The sequence below is a fragment of the Tenrec ecaudatus genome, chromosome 3 (assembly GCF_050624435.1).
Source record: "Tenrec ecaudatus isolate mTenEca1 chromosome 3, mTenEca1.hap1, whole genome shotgun sequence".
Lineage (NCBI taxonomy): Eukaryota > Metazoa > Chordata > Mammalia > Afrosoricida > Tenrecidae > Tenrec > Tenrec ecaudatus.
In genome coordinates, this window is record NC_134532.1 from 140,551,649 (window position 1) to 140,568,717 (window position 17,069).

Consider the following 17,069-nt stretch of genomic DNA (forward strand, 5'->3'; position numbering starts at 1 on the left):
GGTCTTGTGCAGCAGACTAAGGCAACTAGTCTTTTGAAGGGGCTTAGTTGGAGGAACGTTCTTCACTGTCTTGAATTTGAGAGATTCCTTTAACATTTTCAGTTATGGGAAGAAATTATGTACTTAAGAATAGCGGTATTTAAAGAAGTGTTGAATGAATTTTTAGTTAATATCAAGAGTATTTCACTAATGTTATATTTGGCTATCATGTATATTATTGCCACGTTTTGGGGCCATTTATAATATGTTGCAAAATAATTCCCCTGTTAACTGTAGCCAGACTTACCAACCTGGTAAAATGCACAGAGACAGGCTTCTGTTAAGTTTCATCACGAGAAGTGTTGGAAATCAGTTTGGTTTGTAGGGATACGTTCTGCGTTTGAGTCACTATTTAAATTCATATAGGCCATATTTGGAATCCCTGAAGTAGTTGTGTTTGCTGATTTGTTTTATGACCAGCTGGTTCGTCATCTGTAACTTACTTGCAGCTAATGGTTGTCGGGGGGTGGTGGGGGATTGTTTGTTTGTTTTTTGTGACTTTGGGGTTTCTCATTAAAGATTGGTATCTTGAAGTCAAGTGATTTTTAAAAAATATAAATCTGACCTTATCACACTCTTGCTTAAAAAATTCATGGTCTTATCCATTTATGTCAGGTTAAGTTCATATGCTGATGTTTTCTTAGCATTAAAGAAATTTATAATCTAATGTAGACCTCTTTCACCTTCACCCCCTATTAGTTCCAGACCTGCAGATTGAGCTTCTTTTAAGAGATTACCAACTGGACCTTTTTCTCTCAGGCCTGAGGATCCTGGCACTGTGCCTTTTACATGGCATGCCTTTCTATACTCTTCCTGATGACTACGTTCTACTTCGGTTTTTGGTTTGTCTCCTACCTGTCTCAGAAGTTTTGACCCTTGAGTTTACTTTAGATAGTCTTCCTTGACCATCCAATGTATTCCCATGAAACATGGTTACCCCACCAAATACAGACTTGCGATTAACCTTCTATTAAATGTAATACTAATGGTAACTTGTCCATTAGTCATACTGTATTATTTTCTTTTCTGCCTCCCCTACTCCACATGTGATTTTCTTGATGGTAATTATTTTTTTTTTACAGTCTTTGCCCTAATCATTTTTTTCTCTTTTCTTCTTTTACATTTTATTAGGGACTCAAACAACTCTTACCACAATCCATACATATACATACATCAATTGTATAAAGCACATCCATACATTCCCTGCCCCAATCATTCTCAAGGCATTTGCTCTCCACTTAAGCCCCTTGCATCAGGTCCTCTTTTTTTTCCCCCCTCCCTCCCCATTCCCCCCTCCCTCATATGCCCTTGGTAATTTATACATCGTTATTTTGTCATATCTTGCCCTATCCGGAGTCTCCCTTCCCCCCTTCTCTGCTGTCCCTCTCCCAGGGAAGAGGTCACATGTGGATCCGATGGTAATTATTTTTAACCTTGTTTCTATTCTGTGGTTCAGTGAATGTGTGTTGTTGAATGAAAAAGTGTTTTATGGAAAAAGTGTAATGATAAGGTAAGAGAGCGGTATTAAAAGACGTGAGTTTCAATTGTGGCTTTTCTATTGGTTTTATCTATGATCTTGAGAAAATATATTACTTGTTCATCTTATTTATTTTTGTAAACTGTATGCTCCAGCCACACAACTTTTGAGATGGTTAAGTGACAGCCTGAGGTCCTGATTATCAGAGTTCCGAAGGTACAAGGTTGTTGTAGAGCAGGGGTCCTCAAACCATGGCCTGCGGGCCACATGCAGGCCACCGAGCACATTTATCTGGGTGTTTTTGCCCCATTTGATGTTTCGTTCAAAATAAGATATGTGCAGTGTGCATAGGAATTTGTTCATAGTTTTTTTTAAACTATAGTCCGGCCCTCCAGTGGGTCTGAGGGACAGTGAACTGGCCCCCTGTTTACAAAGTTTGAGAAGCCCTGTGAGGAACAAACCTCACTTAACTGTAAAAAGACTCTAATGAACTGATGTTTGGTAGAATTAGAAATACTAACTCCCTGCCCCAGCCTATCAGTAACCTTGTGGTGTGTGTCTTTCTGCTCCTGAGGAACATCTGATGGTAGACTACAGAAGCCTCGTAAGTAGATTTCAAGGTGAAATGGTATGTCATGCTGACTTGTCTGAATCATTCTGAGACGCTAAGGATAAATGGGGATATAGAAGTTAGATCATTAGGAAAAAGGTTATGAGGATGATAATCAAATAGGCTCCACAAAGAATAACTTGAATTTTGAAGGCTAATACAGAATTCTTGGGAGTGTTTTGCAGAAGTGACCTTTTATTTGTCCACATCAAACTTGTCACCAGAGGCTGTCATTGTGCTGTCATACAACTTTCAGAGGAATCTCCTCCCCCAAAATAGAATAGTTGATTTACTCTTTGATCATCCTAAAAGCTTCAAGTCCTCGTCACTTTCACAAGCACAGTTGTGTCAACTGCGTACTACAGGTTCCGAATAAGCCTTCCTCTTATCTGATGGCATAGTCTTCATATAATCCAGTTTCTCTAATGATTGACTCAGCATATAGATTGAGTGACTGATGAGAGTATACAACCCTGACACAAACCTTTACTGATTTTATTTATTTATTTTCTGAATTAAATGGTTTATAAGGATGAAACAGCAGCAGTGTGGCACAAAACAGACATTTAATCCTTAAGTCTGTTGAGAGCTTTGAAAAGTATGACACCCTAAACAAATGTCAACTGCTATCAGTGACATGTTTGAACTTTAGATAGTGGGCCAAGTAAGACTTCATAATTTTTTTATGTGTTTATAATTGATTTTTTAATCATTTTCTTAGGAGCTCATACAACTCTTATCACAATCTATACATACATCAATTATGTAAAGCACATTTGTACATTCATTGCCCTCATCATTCTCAAAACATTTGCTCTCTACCTAAGCCCCTGACATCAGCTCCTCATTTTTCCCCTCCCTACCTGCTCCCCACTCCTTCATGAACCCTTGATAATTTAGACCATCAGCTTTCTTCACCACATTTGCTTCAGTGATTTTGTCAGGAAGGTGAGCATCATAGAATGCCAATTTAATAGAAGAAAGTATTCTTGCATTGAGGGAGTACTTGAGTGGAGGGCCAATGTCCTTCTGCTACCTTAATACTAAACCTATAAATATAGGCACATAGATCTATTTCCCCATCCTCGTATATAAATATATTTGCATATGCAAATGCATTTATCTAGACCTCTATACATGCCCTCTGCCTCCCAGATCTTTCCTCTATTTCCCTTGACTTTCCTCTTGTCCCACCATCATGCTCAGTCCCCACCAGAGTTTCAGCAATTCCTCTCGGTTACATTACCCTTGATCATGCCCTACCAGGTCTCCCACACCCTCCTCACCACCGATTTGGTTCACTTGTTGTTCCCTTGTCCCTGGGTTTGTTAACACCACTTCCTTTCCCCCACCTCTCCCTCTTCCATGTCCCCCAGGAACTGTTGGTCCCATTGTGTTCTCCTCCAGATTGTTCATCCAGCCTTTCCTGATTTTAAAACATGCAGTATTTCCATGTTATGTTTGCACAACTGCCTCTTGATCCATGTTCAAGTTCCTCATGAGCACAATGAAGTGTTCTGGAATTCCCATTCTTAAGGTCATCCAGTTTGTCATGGTCCACACACTCGAAGGCCTTCGCACAGTCAATGAAACATAAGTAAACCTCTTTTGGGTATTTTCTGCTTTGAACCATGATCATTCTAATGTCATCTTTGATAATCCCTTGTTCCATGTTTTCTTCCGAATCCAGCCTGCACTTCTGGCATTTCCCTGTCAGTGTGCTGTTGCCACTGTGGTTGGATGATCTTCAGCAAGATTTTATGGGCATGTGATTTCATTGATAGCTTTCTAGAGTTTGAGCATTCTGTTGAGTCACCTTTCTTTGGAATGGGCACAAATGTATTTCTTCCCTGTCAGGTCGCCAAGTAGCTGTGAAGTTGTTAAATATAAGTCCCCCCAAAAGTACAAGTTAACTTTTAGTTTTCTTTGTTACTTACTGTAAAGTGTTTTTCTTGTAAATTTACTTTAAGTGGTCTTTCCTTGTATTAATTATCCTCAGGAATTGAGGATTTTCCTATATTAACATTTTCTTTAAAGTATATAATGCCTGATAAATACGCTATTGTAAATGCAAATGAGAGCATTTTACAAAACTGTGTCTTTGGGCTTTCAGGCTCATCTTATAGATATTAACTTTGGAAGCTAGCACAACAGCCATGTTACTTTAGGCAGGTACAACCTTTGAAACTCTCTCCCATTGAGTTGATGCTGACTCACAGTGTGCCTCTATAGGGCAGGGTAGACTGCCCTTGTGGGTTTCAGACTGTAACTTTTTGTTCACCTCCATTGTCTTATTGCACATAGCAATTAAATCACAGTGATATGTATGTAGGGATTGACAAACAGAGTAGAGGGCACAAACATTTATTTTGACCTATAAAATTAGATTAGACAGAGTAGACATTGCCAGTTATTCAGCTGGGAAAATGTGATAGTAGGATAATTAGCTAACAAATGAAAAAAGAGTATATACACTGGATCCTATAGAAAAAGAAAATAAATTCCAGGTGAATTAAAGATTCTAGTGCAAAAATGATAAGGTATGGCACACTCAAGGTAACTACAAGACAATATTCTCATGATTATGGGATAAGAAAGATTGCCTAAACAATGCACAAAAAATGCGTAAGTCGTATAAGCAAATAATGGATAATTTGACACAATTAAAATGAAAGTTGACTGTAACTATGAGAAAAGAAAGCCCCATACTTCTTCCATGGAGTGGCTGGTGACTTCGAACTTCTGACCTTGCAGTTAGCAGCCCAACTTGTAACTACCACATCACCAGGGCTCCTTATAGTTTATTTAGCTACGTAGAATTGGCTTGTTTAAGGAAGCTAAATAAGCTTGCCAGGGAAAGAAAAATCAAAGGAACATTTAACTGAAATGCATTAAGGAAAATTAAATATAATCTTGTATGACAGAGACCTTGAAAAAATTCAATTTAATGTATTTTATAAATGTCCAGTGAACTTGATTAAAAATGTTTCAACAGTCAGCATATTTTGACATTGTTATCCCAAGAACTGGCTCAGTAGTTGCGAAATCCCACTTTCCCAATCTCCATTCCGCTTTCCTTTCTTCTTCCTTTTCTGTTCTTTGATCCCTTCTCCTCCTTCTCCAGCTGCAGCTGTAAATTAAATTGTAGCAGTCAGCATTTAGAGGGGTTCTAGGGATGATCTAGTTGTGTACTTCTTTGCTTCTCTGGTAGTTAAATTCCCTTTTTAGCCAATAGATTTGGTTGTTCAGTTTGGACAGTCTGCTTGGAATGCCTTCAGTGACTAGAAATGTGATCATGTTGGAAAACTCAGTTCATGTTTGTTAGATGTTTGCTCTCATGCTGAGCTAACTTCTTTTCTCTGATTTTATGTCTTAGTTCTAGGGCTGCGTCTAACATAATACAAATCCATTTTAGTCCATCAACAGGAAAGCCTAGATCAGTCAGGAATCTTGGTTTTACTGTCTTAATAAAGAATTTCTATGCTCTGGAAGCTTAAAACAATCTAAAGTTTTCTGTTTTATTCCTACTTTGTGATTATTTGCATGCACTATCTGGGTAGAGAAGGGACTCTTTCCATCCTTGTCCCTTTGCGGTCCAGGTGGAATGAGGAACCACCATCATAAAGGTGCCAGAGGAAAAGAGTGCTTTAGTTCAAACTTACTTAGTCTTCTGGCCCAGAAGTGGCATGCACCATTTTTATAAACAACCGGTGGGCCAGAGCAAATCACCTATCTCCCAACCCAACCACAAGGGGCTAGGAGTACCATCCTAGTATGTGCCCAGAATGGGGAGACAGAAACACTTGGTAAACAGCACTAATATCTGTCGCGGAGTCTTTAAGGAATCTTGAGATCTGTCTTGTTGTCTCATGCTTAGAATACAAATTTCCAGTATTTCAGTTCATAGTAATAACTTCTAATGCTGCTGTTTTTCTGTATGGTAACTAAAGGCTATTATTTACAGGAGAACACAGTGTTCCTACTAGGATCTGAGTAGAGCAGTCAGAAGAAGCGTTTGTGTTTGTTTTGAAATTCTTTTGGCAGTCTAATAGCAATGTTAAACCAAACGGAGCTCTCACAAGACCACTCACTGTCTCTTCTGTAGGTGTGGATGTAAATTATATGTTGCATGGCTTAAGTTGTGGTATAGTATAATATAGAACAGAGACTGAAGTGTTACAGACTTGGTTTCAAATCCTGATTTTCAGGAGCTGTGTTATATACAGCATATTTCTAAATCGTCCCAAACCTGTTTTTTTTTAATACATATACCTCAACATATTGATGAGCACATGATTACAAGTGGTTTTATAGCCCTTATCTAAACTGATGCTAAATCTTAACAAGAAACTTTGTTTTCTTTCTGCCTAGGCTCATCACGGTTTACTAGGGACTCACTAAGTATTACGTTCACATGAAATATTGAACAGTTCCTATGGGTGTGGCTCATTATCATGAAAATTGACTTGTCATTGGAAAATCAAACTGATGTGCTCCTTCTCCTTTACAGGTCGGGTTCTTTCACAGTCCACTCCTGGGACTCCATCCAAGACCATAACAGTCTCTGACAGTGGTGTTATTGGACCAAGTTTAAATTCTACAACACAGACACCAAATAAAATAGCCATCTCACCTTTGAAATCACCAAATAAGGTAACAAAATGAAACAAGACTTTAGCCAAATATTGTGGATGGTGCTTTTATTACTAGTCATTTTTAACATTTGATGATATTCTCAAGCAAGTATTGACATTCAGTGAATATGGGATGATATTGATAATTAGGGATATATGACAGATGAAAGTTTGCTTTGAATATATGAGTAATCATTTGCATGTTAAGGTGATTTCTCTGGCCCATGTGAATATGGATACAGGAACAATCTTTTGAGTGAGGTCCATATGTTAGAGTTCAGTTCTACTCCAGTTAGTGATTAGAGAAATTCCTGTCCTTTGACTGTTTAAATATTGAATATTAAATGTAATTTTTACTTATTTATTAATATTTTATGTGTTGTGAGCTTTTTGGAGATCAGAGCTTTTGCTAAGTATAGAATACCCAAAGTATTAGAAATTGCCATTAGATGCCAGTAGCCACATTATCGGTGATTTTTAAGACTTAATTACAATTTATTCAAAGCATTTGAAAAGTTTTCATAATTTGTTTTTCTTTTAAAGTACCTATAATTTTACTCTGAGGTCAAGTGAACATTCTTAGCGTACTTTCTTAAAACAAATATCATTATACTAATAGAATATTTTGAAAAAGAATATGAAAAAGAAAAATGAGGAGCTGATTCCAAGAGCCCAAGCGGAAAGCAAATGTTTTGAGGGCAACAGATGTATAAGTGTGCTTGACACAATGGATATATATATGGATTGTGATAAGAGTTGTACGAGCCCCCAATAAAAGGGTTTAACTAATTAATTAATTTTAAAAGGAGAGAAAGAGAATATGTTTTAAAAGACATTGTTGAGTTGGAAAGCCAAGTGTCACTTTCTGGAAGGTGACACCACTGTGAATGTGGCAGCACACTTCTCTTTGTCGCCTCCTCCTTCCTTAGTTTATTACTGCGTGTACATAGAATATTCACTAAATGTTTACATTAGTTAACAATCCAACTGTTTGTTTCTGTTTTGTTTTTCGGGGTTTTTTTTTGTTGTTTTGCTTCTGTTTGGATGAAACTTGGATATAATGTACAAACTGATATCTCTTGTAGTTTCTTAACTTGGAATTCTGCCTGCATAAGAACATGGTTATTTGCCTCGCCTAAATGAATTCAACAGATATTCAAGTGCTTTCTCTATACCATGCATAGTGTTAGACACTAGGGATAAAAGCATGAATACGACAAAGCGTACTAATTCCAACAGTTTATAGTATAATAGGGGAATTAGACTTCTTTGTGGAGGGAGCCCTGGTGATGTAATGGTCACACCTTGGACTACTAAATGCAAGGTCAGCAGTTTGGAACATCCAGCTACTCTGTAGGTGAAAGACCCGGCTTTCTACTCCTGTAAAGAATTGTAGCCTTGGAAACCCATAGGGACACTTCCACTCTGTCCTATAGGGCCACTGTGAATTGGAATTGACTAGCTGGGCAGTACTATCACAGTAGACATCTGTTTAATTTTTTCCTGGAGAATTGTAATGGTTACAGCTCTGTTTTACCTGTCAAGGAAGATTTATGCAAAGGAACCAAGTCTTCAAAGGTTTAAACCTCCTGGGTAGGATTTAGCTGTGGGTGAGCAGACTGGTTTGATTTTGTAATATGCACCAAAGTATTTAAGTGTGACCCTTTGATGAAACTGCATTGTTTTAGCAGTATGAGGGCCAGGTGTTCCATGAAAATTGCCTGTGAGGGAATGTGGGTTTGATTCTTAGCCTTCCTGTTGTTTTCTACTACCTCTTGGATAGTACTTCTCAACCTTGTCTGCACCTGGAATTACACAGAGAAGCTTGAAAACTGCTGTCGGGCTCTCCTCCCCAGAGATTCTGCCCCTGTGGACCGGTCGACAACTCTGCACACAAGCAGATTGCCAGGTCTCTCCCCTGTTGAGCTGCTGACAAGACTTTGACCACCAGCCATTCCTTTTAAGAGCTGAACACGTAACTCTGTGCCCCCATTGGGATCATGCTAGGTTTATAGATTTTAAAAGATGGCTATTGTGAATTCTAGGGGAAAAGAGTAGTTATGCGACTAGGGCAGAAGGTATGCATGGAGAATGATTTAAGGTATATGATTTGATGAGAAGGTGAGTGGGAAAATCTAGAATGACATATAGACTTCTGACTTGAATAACAGGTAGATGATGACACTGTGGACTAATATGACTAGTCTGTGGGCTATACTGATGGCTTACAAATAGGACATGGTTTTATTTATAGCTAATCTTCTACCTCTTCATTAAAAAGACACATTTAACTAAAAAATTTTATATTAAGGCCTATAGTTAAAAGTTGAGTTAACTATCAAAAGCTAACATCCTATTTAAAGTACCTTAATTAAGACAAAGTCTTTGACTACATGGTAATATAAGAATGGTAAATATAAGAAAATAAACAATATTTCTACACCATTTACCTCTTATGTGATTATTGATATGGTTGGTTTTAAGCCACTTTGCTTCTACGTTGGGGAAAGGTAACTCTAAATTCTAGGGAAAACCAGGTAGGCTTCAAAAACAGAGGAGCATGTTTAGCATTTCTCAGTCTGAAAGGACTGAAGATACATTTAAACCTCCAGTTGCAATATGCAAGTTTTTTATGGGCAAAGTATTGACCATGTGAGAAAAGTCAAAGGAAGATAGAAAGAATGCACAGTCACTGTACCAAATAGAATTGGGTGATGTCCAGCCAGTCAAGAGGTAACATATGCTCAAGAGCTAATGGTATTAAAAGAAGTCCAAGCGTGTGGAAGGAATTAGCCAAAAAGACTGTAGGAATTGGTAGGCTATGAGTCACATTGTTGCAACAAGCTGGTGAAGCACTGGAAACACTACTCTATGCCAACAAACTTGGAGGACAAGCTACCTGGCCAACAGATTTCAAGAGACTTATTTGTGTGCATTCCAAAGGTGACCCACCAGAATGTAGAAATAATTGAATGATACCATTATTATTACATGCAAGTAAAATTCTGCTGAAAATAATTCAAAAATTGCTGCAGCAGTCCATTGACAGGGAGCTGTCAGAAACTCCAGTTGGAGGTGGAAGAGGGCCCAGCATGAGGGTTATCATTACTGATGACCGGTGCATTTTAAAGCAAAGAATAGAATAAATGTGTTTACTTATATTTTTTGTTGTTTGTTTACTTATGTTTTAATGAATATGTGAAGGCATTTGATTGTATGGATAATACACTATAGATTACATTGAGAAGAATGGGAATTCAGAACACTTCATTGTGCTCACATGGAACCTGTACATAGCCTAGAGGGAGCAATTACAGAGGAAAATGGGGATTCTACATGATTTAAAATCTGGAAAGGTATGCATCAGGGTTGTGTCCTTCCAACATACTCAGTTTGTATCCTGAGAAAATAAATGGGAAAACTGGACTATATGAAGAAGAGCTTGGCATTCGGATTAAGGAAGAGTCATAACATCCTGTGATATGCATATGACACAACTTTGCTTGTTGAAAAGGAGGAAGACTTGAAGCTCTTGGTGATGAAGATCAAAAACTGCACCTGTCAGTATGAATGACAGCTCAATGTAAAGTAGACCTAAATCCTCACAGCGGGATCAATAGAGAACGTGACAAACAGAGAGGATGGTGTCAAGGAGCAAAGATGTCACTGAGGAATAAGGTGCACCTGAACCAAGCCATGTTTCAGTTGCCTCGTGCATGGGAAAGCTGGTTCATAAATAACGCAGACTGGAGAAGAATTGATGGATTTGAACTGTGCTGTAGGCGATGAGTATTGGAAGTACCGTAGCCTGCCAGAAGAACAAACAAACCTGTTTTAGAAGAAGTCCAGCCGGAATGCCCTTAGAGGCAAGAATGGCAAGCAAGACTCTCACATGCTTTGGGCATACTCTCAGCAAAGAGCAATCACTAGAAAAGGACATCATGCTTGCTGAAGTGGAGGGATAGAGAAAAGGAAGAAGGTTCCCGACGAGAGGAACTGACACAGTGGCTGCGACACTGGGCTCAAACAACAATTGTGAGGATGCCCAGGAGCAGGCAGTGTCTTGTGTTGTACAGAGGGTCGCTGTGAATCAGAGCTGGCCTGATGGCACCTAACGACAACAGCACTACCGCTTGTTTTCTTTGTCCCGTCTGCTCTATGTTCTTTAATTCTTGTTCTGCCTTCCTTGGGTTACTTACAGAATTTTTATGATTCTGTTTCATTTCTACGGCTGACTCCTTGAAGTAGGCCTGGTGGTGCAGTTGTTAAAGGACTCAGCTGCTAATAGAAAAGTTGGCATTTTAACTCACCAGCCATTTGGCGGGAGGAAGATGTGGTTGTCTATTTCTGTAAAGATCGCAGCCCTGGAAACCCTAGGTGGCCAGTCTGCTCTGTCCTGTCGAGTTTTTGTGACTTGGAATTGACTCAGCAACACAAAGAACAACATTGGCTTTTTATTATCATTGAAAATAATTTTTATGGTTGCCATAGTATCAAATAGACATTTTCAACATAGTCTACCTTCACATGTGTCTCACAATTCATCTTTGGTGCTACTGCTAAACATTTTATTTTATTTTATTTACATATTAGTACATTTTACCGTTTTGTTTTAGACAAAATTTTAAAGCAGCTGAAAGAAAAACAAGCCCTGTATACTTGCATTCATTCTAACCATAGCCTACACATTTCATTGCTTTATGTAGATCCAAATTCTATCCTTTAAAACATGTTTTGAAATATTTATTTTAATGAAAGCACATTGGCAACAGATTCTTTCAACTTTGTTCATCTGAAAAAGTCTTCATTTTTGAAAGAATTTTTTGGTTAAATTTAGGGTTGATCATTTTCCTCTAGTACTTTAAAGTTGGCAGTTCCTGGCTTTCTGGCTTACATAGTGTCTGGCAGGAATCTCTAACCAAATCCATTGGTGAATTGGGTGTGCTTTCTGTTTACACAGTAGAATTTTTTGTGTGTTTATGTTCTAAGAGTAATGTGTCCTTTTTATTGTTTTGTCTCCTTGCTGCCCTTAAGGTTTCATATTTGGATTTTGTGATTTGACTTTGATGTGTCTAGATGTGTGAGGTCATGTTGTCGTTTTTATTGTACACACATATACACACACACAGGGGTGGAGTGCAGTGGGGGATGCTTGAACAGGACCATAGAAGAGTAGCGTTAAAGGATAATGAGGTTTTGATGCCCTCCTCATATATGTGTAATGCGAAAGGAGGCCTGGTGGCCCAGGGCTTACGTGTTGGGTGGCCAGTCAGTCAGTGGTTTCACCCCAGCAGCAGCTCCTCATGGGAGAAAGATGAGATTGGGTGCTCCCGCAGAGTCTTGGAAGCCTATAGGGTTGCTATGAGTTGGAAATGACTTATGAACTATCTTTGTGAGTTGCTTTTAAATATATATATTAGTCCAAGCTTATCCATGTTTATTATTATTACTTTTTAAAAACTCTTTGACCATTATCTCTTCGAATATTTCTTCTGCCTGATCCTTTTTTTTTTTTTTTGCCTGATCTCTTCTTATCCTACAATTCCAATTTCAAAGATGGTAGACTATTTGATTCAGCTTCGTGTCTCTTAGATTCACTGGTCTGTCCCCCTTTCTTTGTAATTAATTTGTATTTTAGTTTAGCTAATTCCTGTATTTTATCTTAAAGTTCTTTATTGTTTTCTCACTTGTGTAGAATCTACTAATGAGCCACTGAAAGATTCATTTGTGATTGCTGTATTTTTAAATTTCTAGTGTATTCCCACATCTCAACTTTTAGTTTTCATTTCTCTGCTGACAGTCTCATACTGTGTATGGCACTAAATCTGGCAACAGATTAACCATAGATGTCCATTCTTCCCTGGCGGTTACAGCATCTGGGTCAACTCTAAGTCTGACTTATTCTTAGAATGATCATATGGATGTTTAACCTTTACCATAAAGGCAGGTCACTAGGATAGTTGGACGTTTTGGATAACTGAAATCCAAGGGAAGTGGAGGTTTGCAACATTTGGTACTGGATTAAAATCCCAGAGAACCTCTTATTTTCAATAATACTAGTCTTTGAGTAGGTAAGTATGACAGAATGAAACACCTAGTAGTATTATATAGTATGTTGAGTACTTTTCCCCCATTTTAAAACATGTCTTTGTGATGAACATGAATAGGCTTTAGAAAACTACTCATCTCCCCCCACTGGCTGCTCTGAAAAGCCATCTTTGCATTGTTCCCGGGTTCCGCTCGCCGCAGCCACCTCCGCCGCGCGCCTCCTCCTCCGCCGCCGCCGCCGCGGACTCGGGCAGCTCCCTCGCCAGAGTCCCCGAACTCGCGCTCTTTGTCGTCCGCCGTTCCGGATCACCAGCGTGCCCCACCATGTCAGACGCGGCCGTGGACACCAGCTCCGAGATCACCACCAAGGACTTAAAGGAGAAGAAGGAGGTTGTGGAGGAGGCGGAGAATGGGAGAGAGGCCCCCGCTAACGGCAACGCTAATGAGGAAAATGGGGAACAGGAGGCTGACAACGAGGTAGATGAAGAAGAGGAAGAAGGTGGGGAAGAGGAGGATGAAGAGGAGGAAGGTGATGGTGAAGAAGAGGATGAGGATGAGGAGGCTGAGGCAGCTACAGGCAAACGGGCAGCTGAAGATGATGAGGATGACGATGTGGATACCAAGAAGCAGAAGACTGACGAGGACGACTAGGCAGCAAAAGGAAAAGTTCAACTTACAACAACAAAACAAAAACACAAAGGCCACCGTGACCTATTCACCCTCCACTTCCTGTCTCAGAATCTAAACGTGGTCACCTTCGAGTAAGAGTCCCGCCCCACCCACCTCGGGCTGCACCACTGCAGACACGCGCTCACCACCACCCCACCAAAACGACACCGTGAATTTGCAACAGGGGAGGCAAAAATAACCAAAACTTCCCGGGCCCTGCTTTTTTTCTTAAAAGTACTTTAAAAAGGAAAATTTGTTTGTATTTTTTATTTACATTTTATATTTTTGTACATATTGTTAGGGGTCAGACATTTTTAATAATCTCGGATGACCAAGCCAGCCTTTGGAGCGTTCTCTGTCCTACGTCTGACTCTACTTGTGGTGTGACCATGTTCATTATCTCAAAGGAGAAAAAAAACCTTGTAAAAAAAGCAAAAACAACAACAAAAAAATACAATCTTATTCCGAGCATTCCAGTAACTGTTTTTGTGTATGTACTTAGCTGTACTATAAGTAGTTGGTTTGTATGAGATGGTTAAAAAGGCCAAAGATAAAAGGTTTCTTCTTTTTTTTCTTTTTTTTTTGTCTATGAAGTTGCTGTTTATTTTTTTTGGCCTGTTTGACGTATGTGTGAAGCAATGTTGTCCAACAATAAACCGGAATTTTATTTTGCTGAGTTCTAAAAAAAAAAAAAAAAAAAAAAAAAAGAAAACTACTCATCTGAAAGGCTGAGCAAACTATTCTGGACATCTTTGAGTACAGTTTATAGTGGTTAGTTTTATTCTCCTACACCAGGGAGGGCTCTTTTATTTTGGCCTTCAGTTTAGCATCCTGGCCCCCTAACTCCATCATGCCAGCTGTCCCATGCCCTTCAAAACAAACCCAGACTCTAACCTTGTCCCGCCACTATACTGCTGCCTCTCTGGTCTGAATCCCCACCTTCCTTTATTACAGGCCTGCTATGGGTCTCCCGAAGCCCTGGTAGTTTAGTGCGTTAAACAGCAGACAGCTGATGATAAGGTCTATAGGCAGTTCACACGCATGGGAAAGGTCAGGGCAGTAACTTCAGAGATTCACCCAATCTTCATGACTCGAGGAAGTCTTGAGTCCCTGAAAATTAGAAATTCTAATGTGCATTTCCCGGCTTTTATTCAGGATTCTTCGAGGGAGTGTTTGATCCCAGTGTGCACTACTGGACTAGATCTGTTTCTGTGTTCCAGATCCTCCTCTCGTTCATTTCTTTGTTGCTCTAGGCTAATAGAGACAAAATGTTGTGCTTAAGTTGACCACTTGCCACTTTTAAGACCTCAGACACAATGCCGTGATACAGGAGGTAGAATAGAAACACTGGACATATTCTGAGGACAACTAAGTAGGATGTCCCAAGAAACTATGACTTTAAATTTGCAAACTAAGAAGCCAAAACTCATGAAGTTTTTGCTTGTACATAATCTTTTTCTGGAGCTATTTGTTGTTGTAAATATAGTCATCACACAACTCTTAACCAATTCCGTCTTTGACAAGTGCACAAAATATTGACAACAATTACAGTTAAACAGGTATACAACATATGGACAATTAGAATAATCGGCTGTGTAGCCCTCTCCCAGTCAGTGCCAATTGGTTTTATCATTGTTTACCCTCCTTTTCTCCTCACTCCTGGTAACCGCTAATAAACCCTGATCTCTGTATATTTGCCCCTTCTCCTCTTTTGTTATATAAATGCGGTCTCTTGGTTATCTAGTGCTCTTTAACAGAAAAATGACAAATGGATGGTTTTAGCAAACAAATATTTATTCGCGCAGTTTAGAAGTCCACATTCAGAGTGCTGCCTCTAGAAGTCATGCTCTCTTGGTCAGCTCTGGGGAAAGGACCTCCTTTCACGATCTATGCGCCTGATATTCCTTAGAGATCTCCAGGTGTGGTGACATCAATCTTCCTCAGGAGCGAGGAGCTTTACACTGCAGAGACCCCACCTCTAAAGGGTGCACTCCCCGCGGGACTCAACGTTCTTGGTGGTAGTAAGTCTCTTTCAACTTTGCTTTCTCTCTCAATTTGTCTCTGGAGAGTTAAAATGCTTGCAGGCCCAGGGAAATGCCTCAGATATGGGGTCTGAGCCATGGTGGGGTTAGGAGTGTTGCATCCTGCCCTTGTTCTTATTAGTGTTTCATATAAGAGCACATCACAGGGAATCATTAAGTAACTGCCCCACTACATCTTTGCATAGCTACCAAACCACAGAGAATCATGGTCTAATCAGGTGACACATATTTTATGGAGGGGTAACAGTTTAATCCATGACATAGGGTCATAGGATATTTGTCCTTTTGTGATTGGCTTACTTTGCTCGGCATAATGTCCTTAAGCACCATTTATACTGTTACTAAGACAACATTTCTCTTCCTGGCAGGATAGTGTCCCTTTGTACAAAGGAATAACCGCCCCCTCCACCCCCCAAAGAAAAAATGGGGAAAAGCTCCACTGGGCAGAGCTTTCCAAGTCCATACGTCCGATATTAGCCCATCTGTCTGATACCAATCTATGAAGTCCTCTTCAAATGCACGAAACACATACAATAACGCTGAATGCAGGAAGACCATGGGTCAGTGGGTGCAAATTCAGTGGTGGCTTCTCAGCGATGTCTTGCAGGGAGGCAGCCTTATGTCTTGTCAGTAGACTGTCTCCAAGGGAGTGAGTAGAGTGTGTCATCTGCCTCCCAAGAAGACATGCCAAAATCCCCAAAATTCTCAGGAGAAGCCCATGCCCACACAGAAGCCTCATTGGTTATATCTTGATTGACAGGCCAGACCCCACCCCTTCACTCATAATCCTCTCAAATTGACACCAGATTATATAACTACCACCACCACCCCCTTTTTTATATTCTAGGTAAACCTGAATTAATCAAAGACTGTTAGCATTTTTTATTTGGAAAAGAGTGATCAAAGCAAATATCTTTTTTTTTTTTGCTGGTTATCTTTTTTTTTTAAATCATTTTATTAGGGGCTCATACAACTCCCATCACAATCCATACATACCTCAATTGTGTAAAGCACATCTGTGCATTCATTGCCCTCATCATTCTCAAAACATTTGCTCTCTACCTAAGCCCCTGACATCAGCTCCTCATTTTTCCCCTCCCTACCTGCTCCCCACTCCTTCATGAACCCTTGATAATTTAGAAATTATTATTTTGGCATATCTTGCCCTGTCTGACGTGTCCCCTCACCCACTTTTCTGCTGTCCGTCCCCCAGAGAGGAGGCCACACGCAGATCCTTGTAATCAACCTTCCCACTACCCTCCCAGTATTGCCACTCACACCACCGGTCCTGAAGGGATCATCCGCCCTGATTCCCTGTGTTTCCTGTTCCTATCTGCACCAGTGTACATCCTCTGTTCTAGCCAGATTTGTAAGGTAGAATTGGGAATGTGATAGTGGGGGAGGGGGAAGCATTTAGGAACTAGAGGAAAATTGTATATTTCATCATTGCTACATCGCACCCTGACTGGCTCATCTCCTCCCTGAGACCCTTCTGTAAGGGGATGTCCAGAGGCCTATAAATGGGCTTTGGGTCTCCACTCCACACTCCC

The 17,069-nt window shown here is 39.8% G+C and overlaps 2 protein-coding genes across 10 annotated transcripts in view; both read left to right on the plus strand.

Annotated features, from left to right (window-relative positions):
- LIN54 (lin-54 DREAM MuvB core complex component) overlaps positions 1 to 17,069 on the plus strand; it is a 74,526-nt gene that overhangs the window by 21,932 nt on the left and 35,525 nt on the right. For all 9 annotated transcript variants that reach the window (XM_075544104.1, XM_075544109.1, XM_075544105.1 and 6 more), the window contains one exon: positions 6,637 to 6,779. In XM_075544104.1, the coding sequence (XP_075400219.1) occupies positions 6,637 to 6,779 (143 nt within the window). The remainder of the gene's footprint in view (positions 1 to 6,636; positions 6,780 to 17,069) is intronic.
- Positions 12,996 to 13,729, plus strand: LOC142442792 (prothymosin alpha). Its single transcript, XM_075544112.1, has one exon. The coding sequence runs from the start codon at positions 13,133 to 13,135 to the stop codon at positions 13,457 to 13,459; it is 327 nt and encodes a 108-aa protein (XP_075400227.1). The 5' UTR covers positions 12,996 to 13,132; the 3' UTR covers positions 13,460 to 13,729.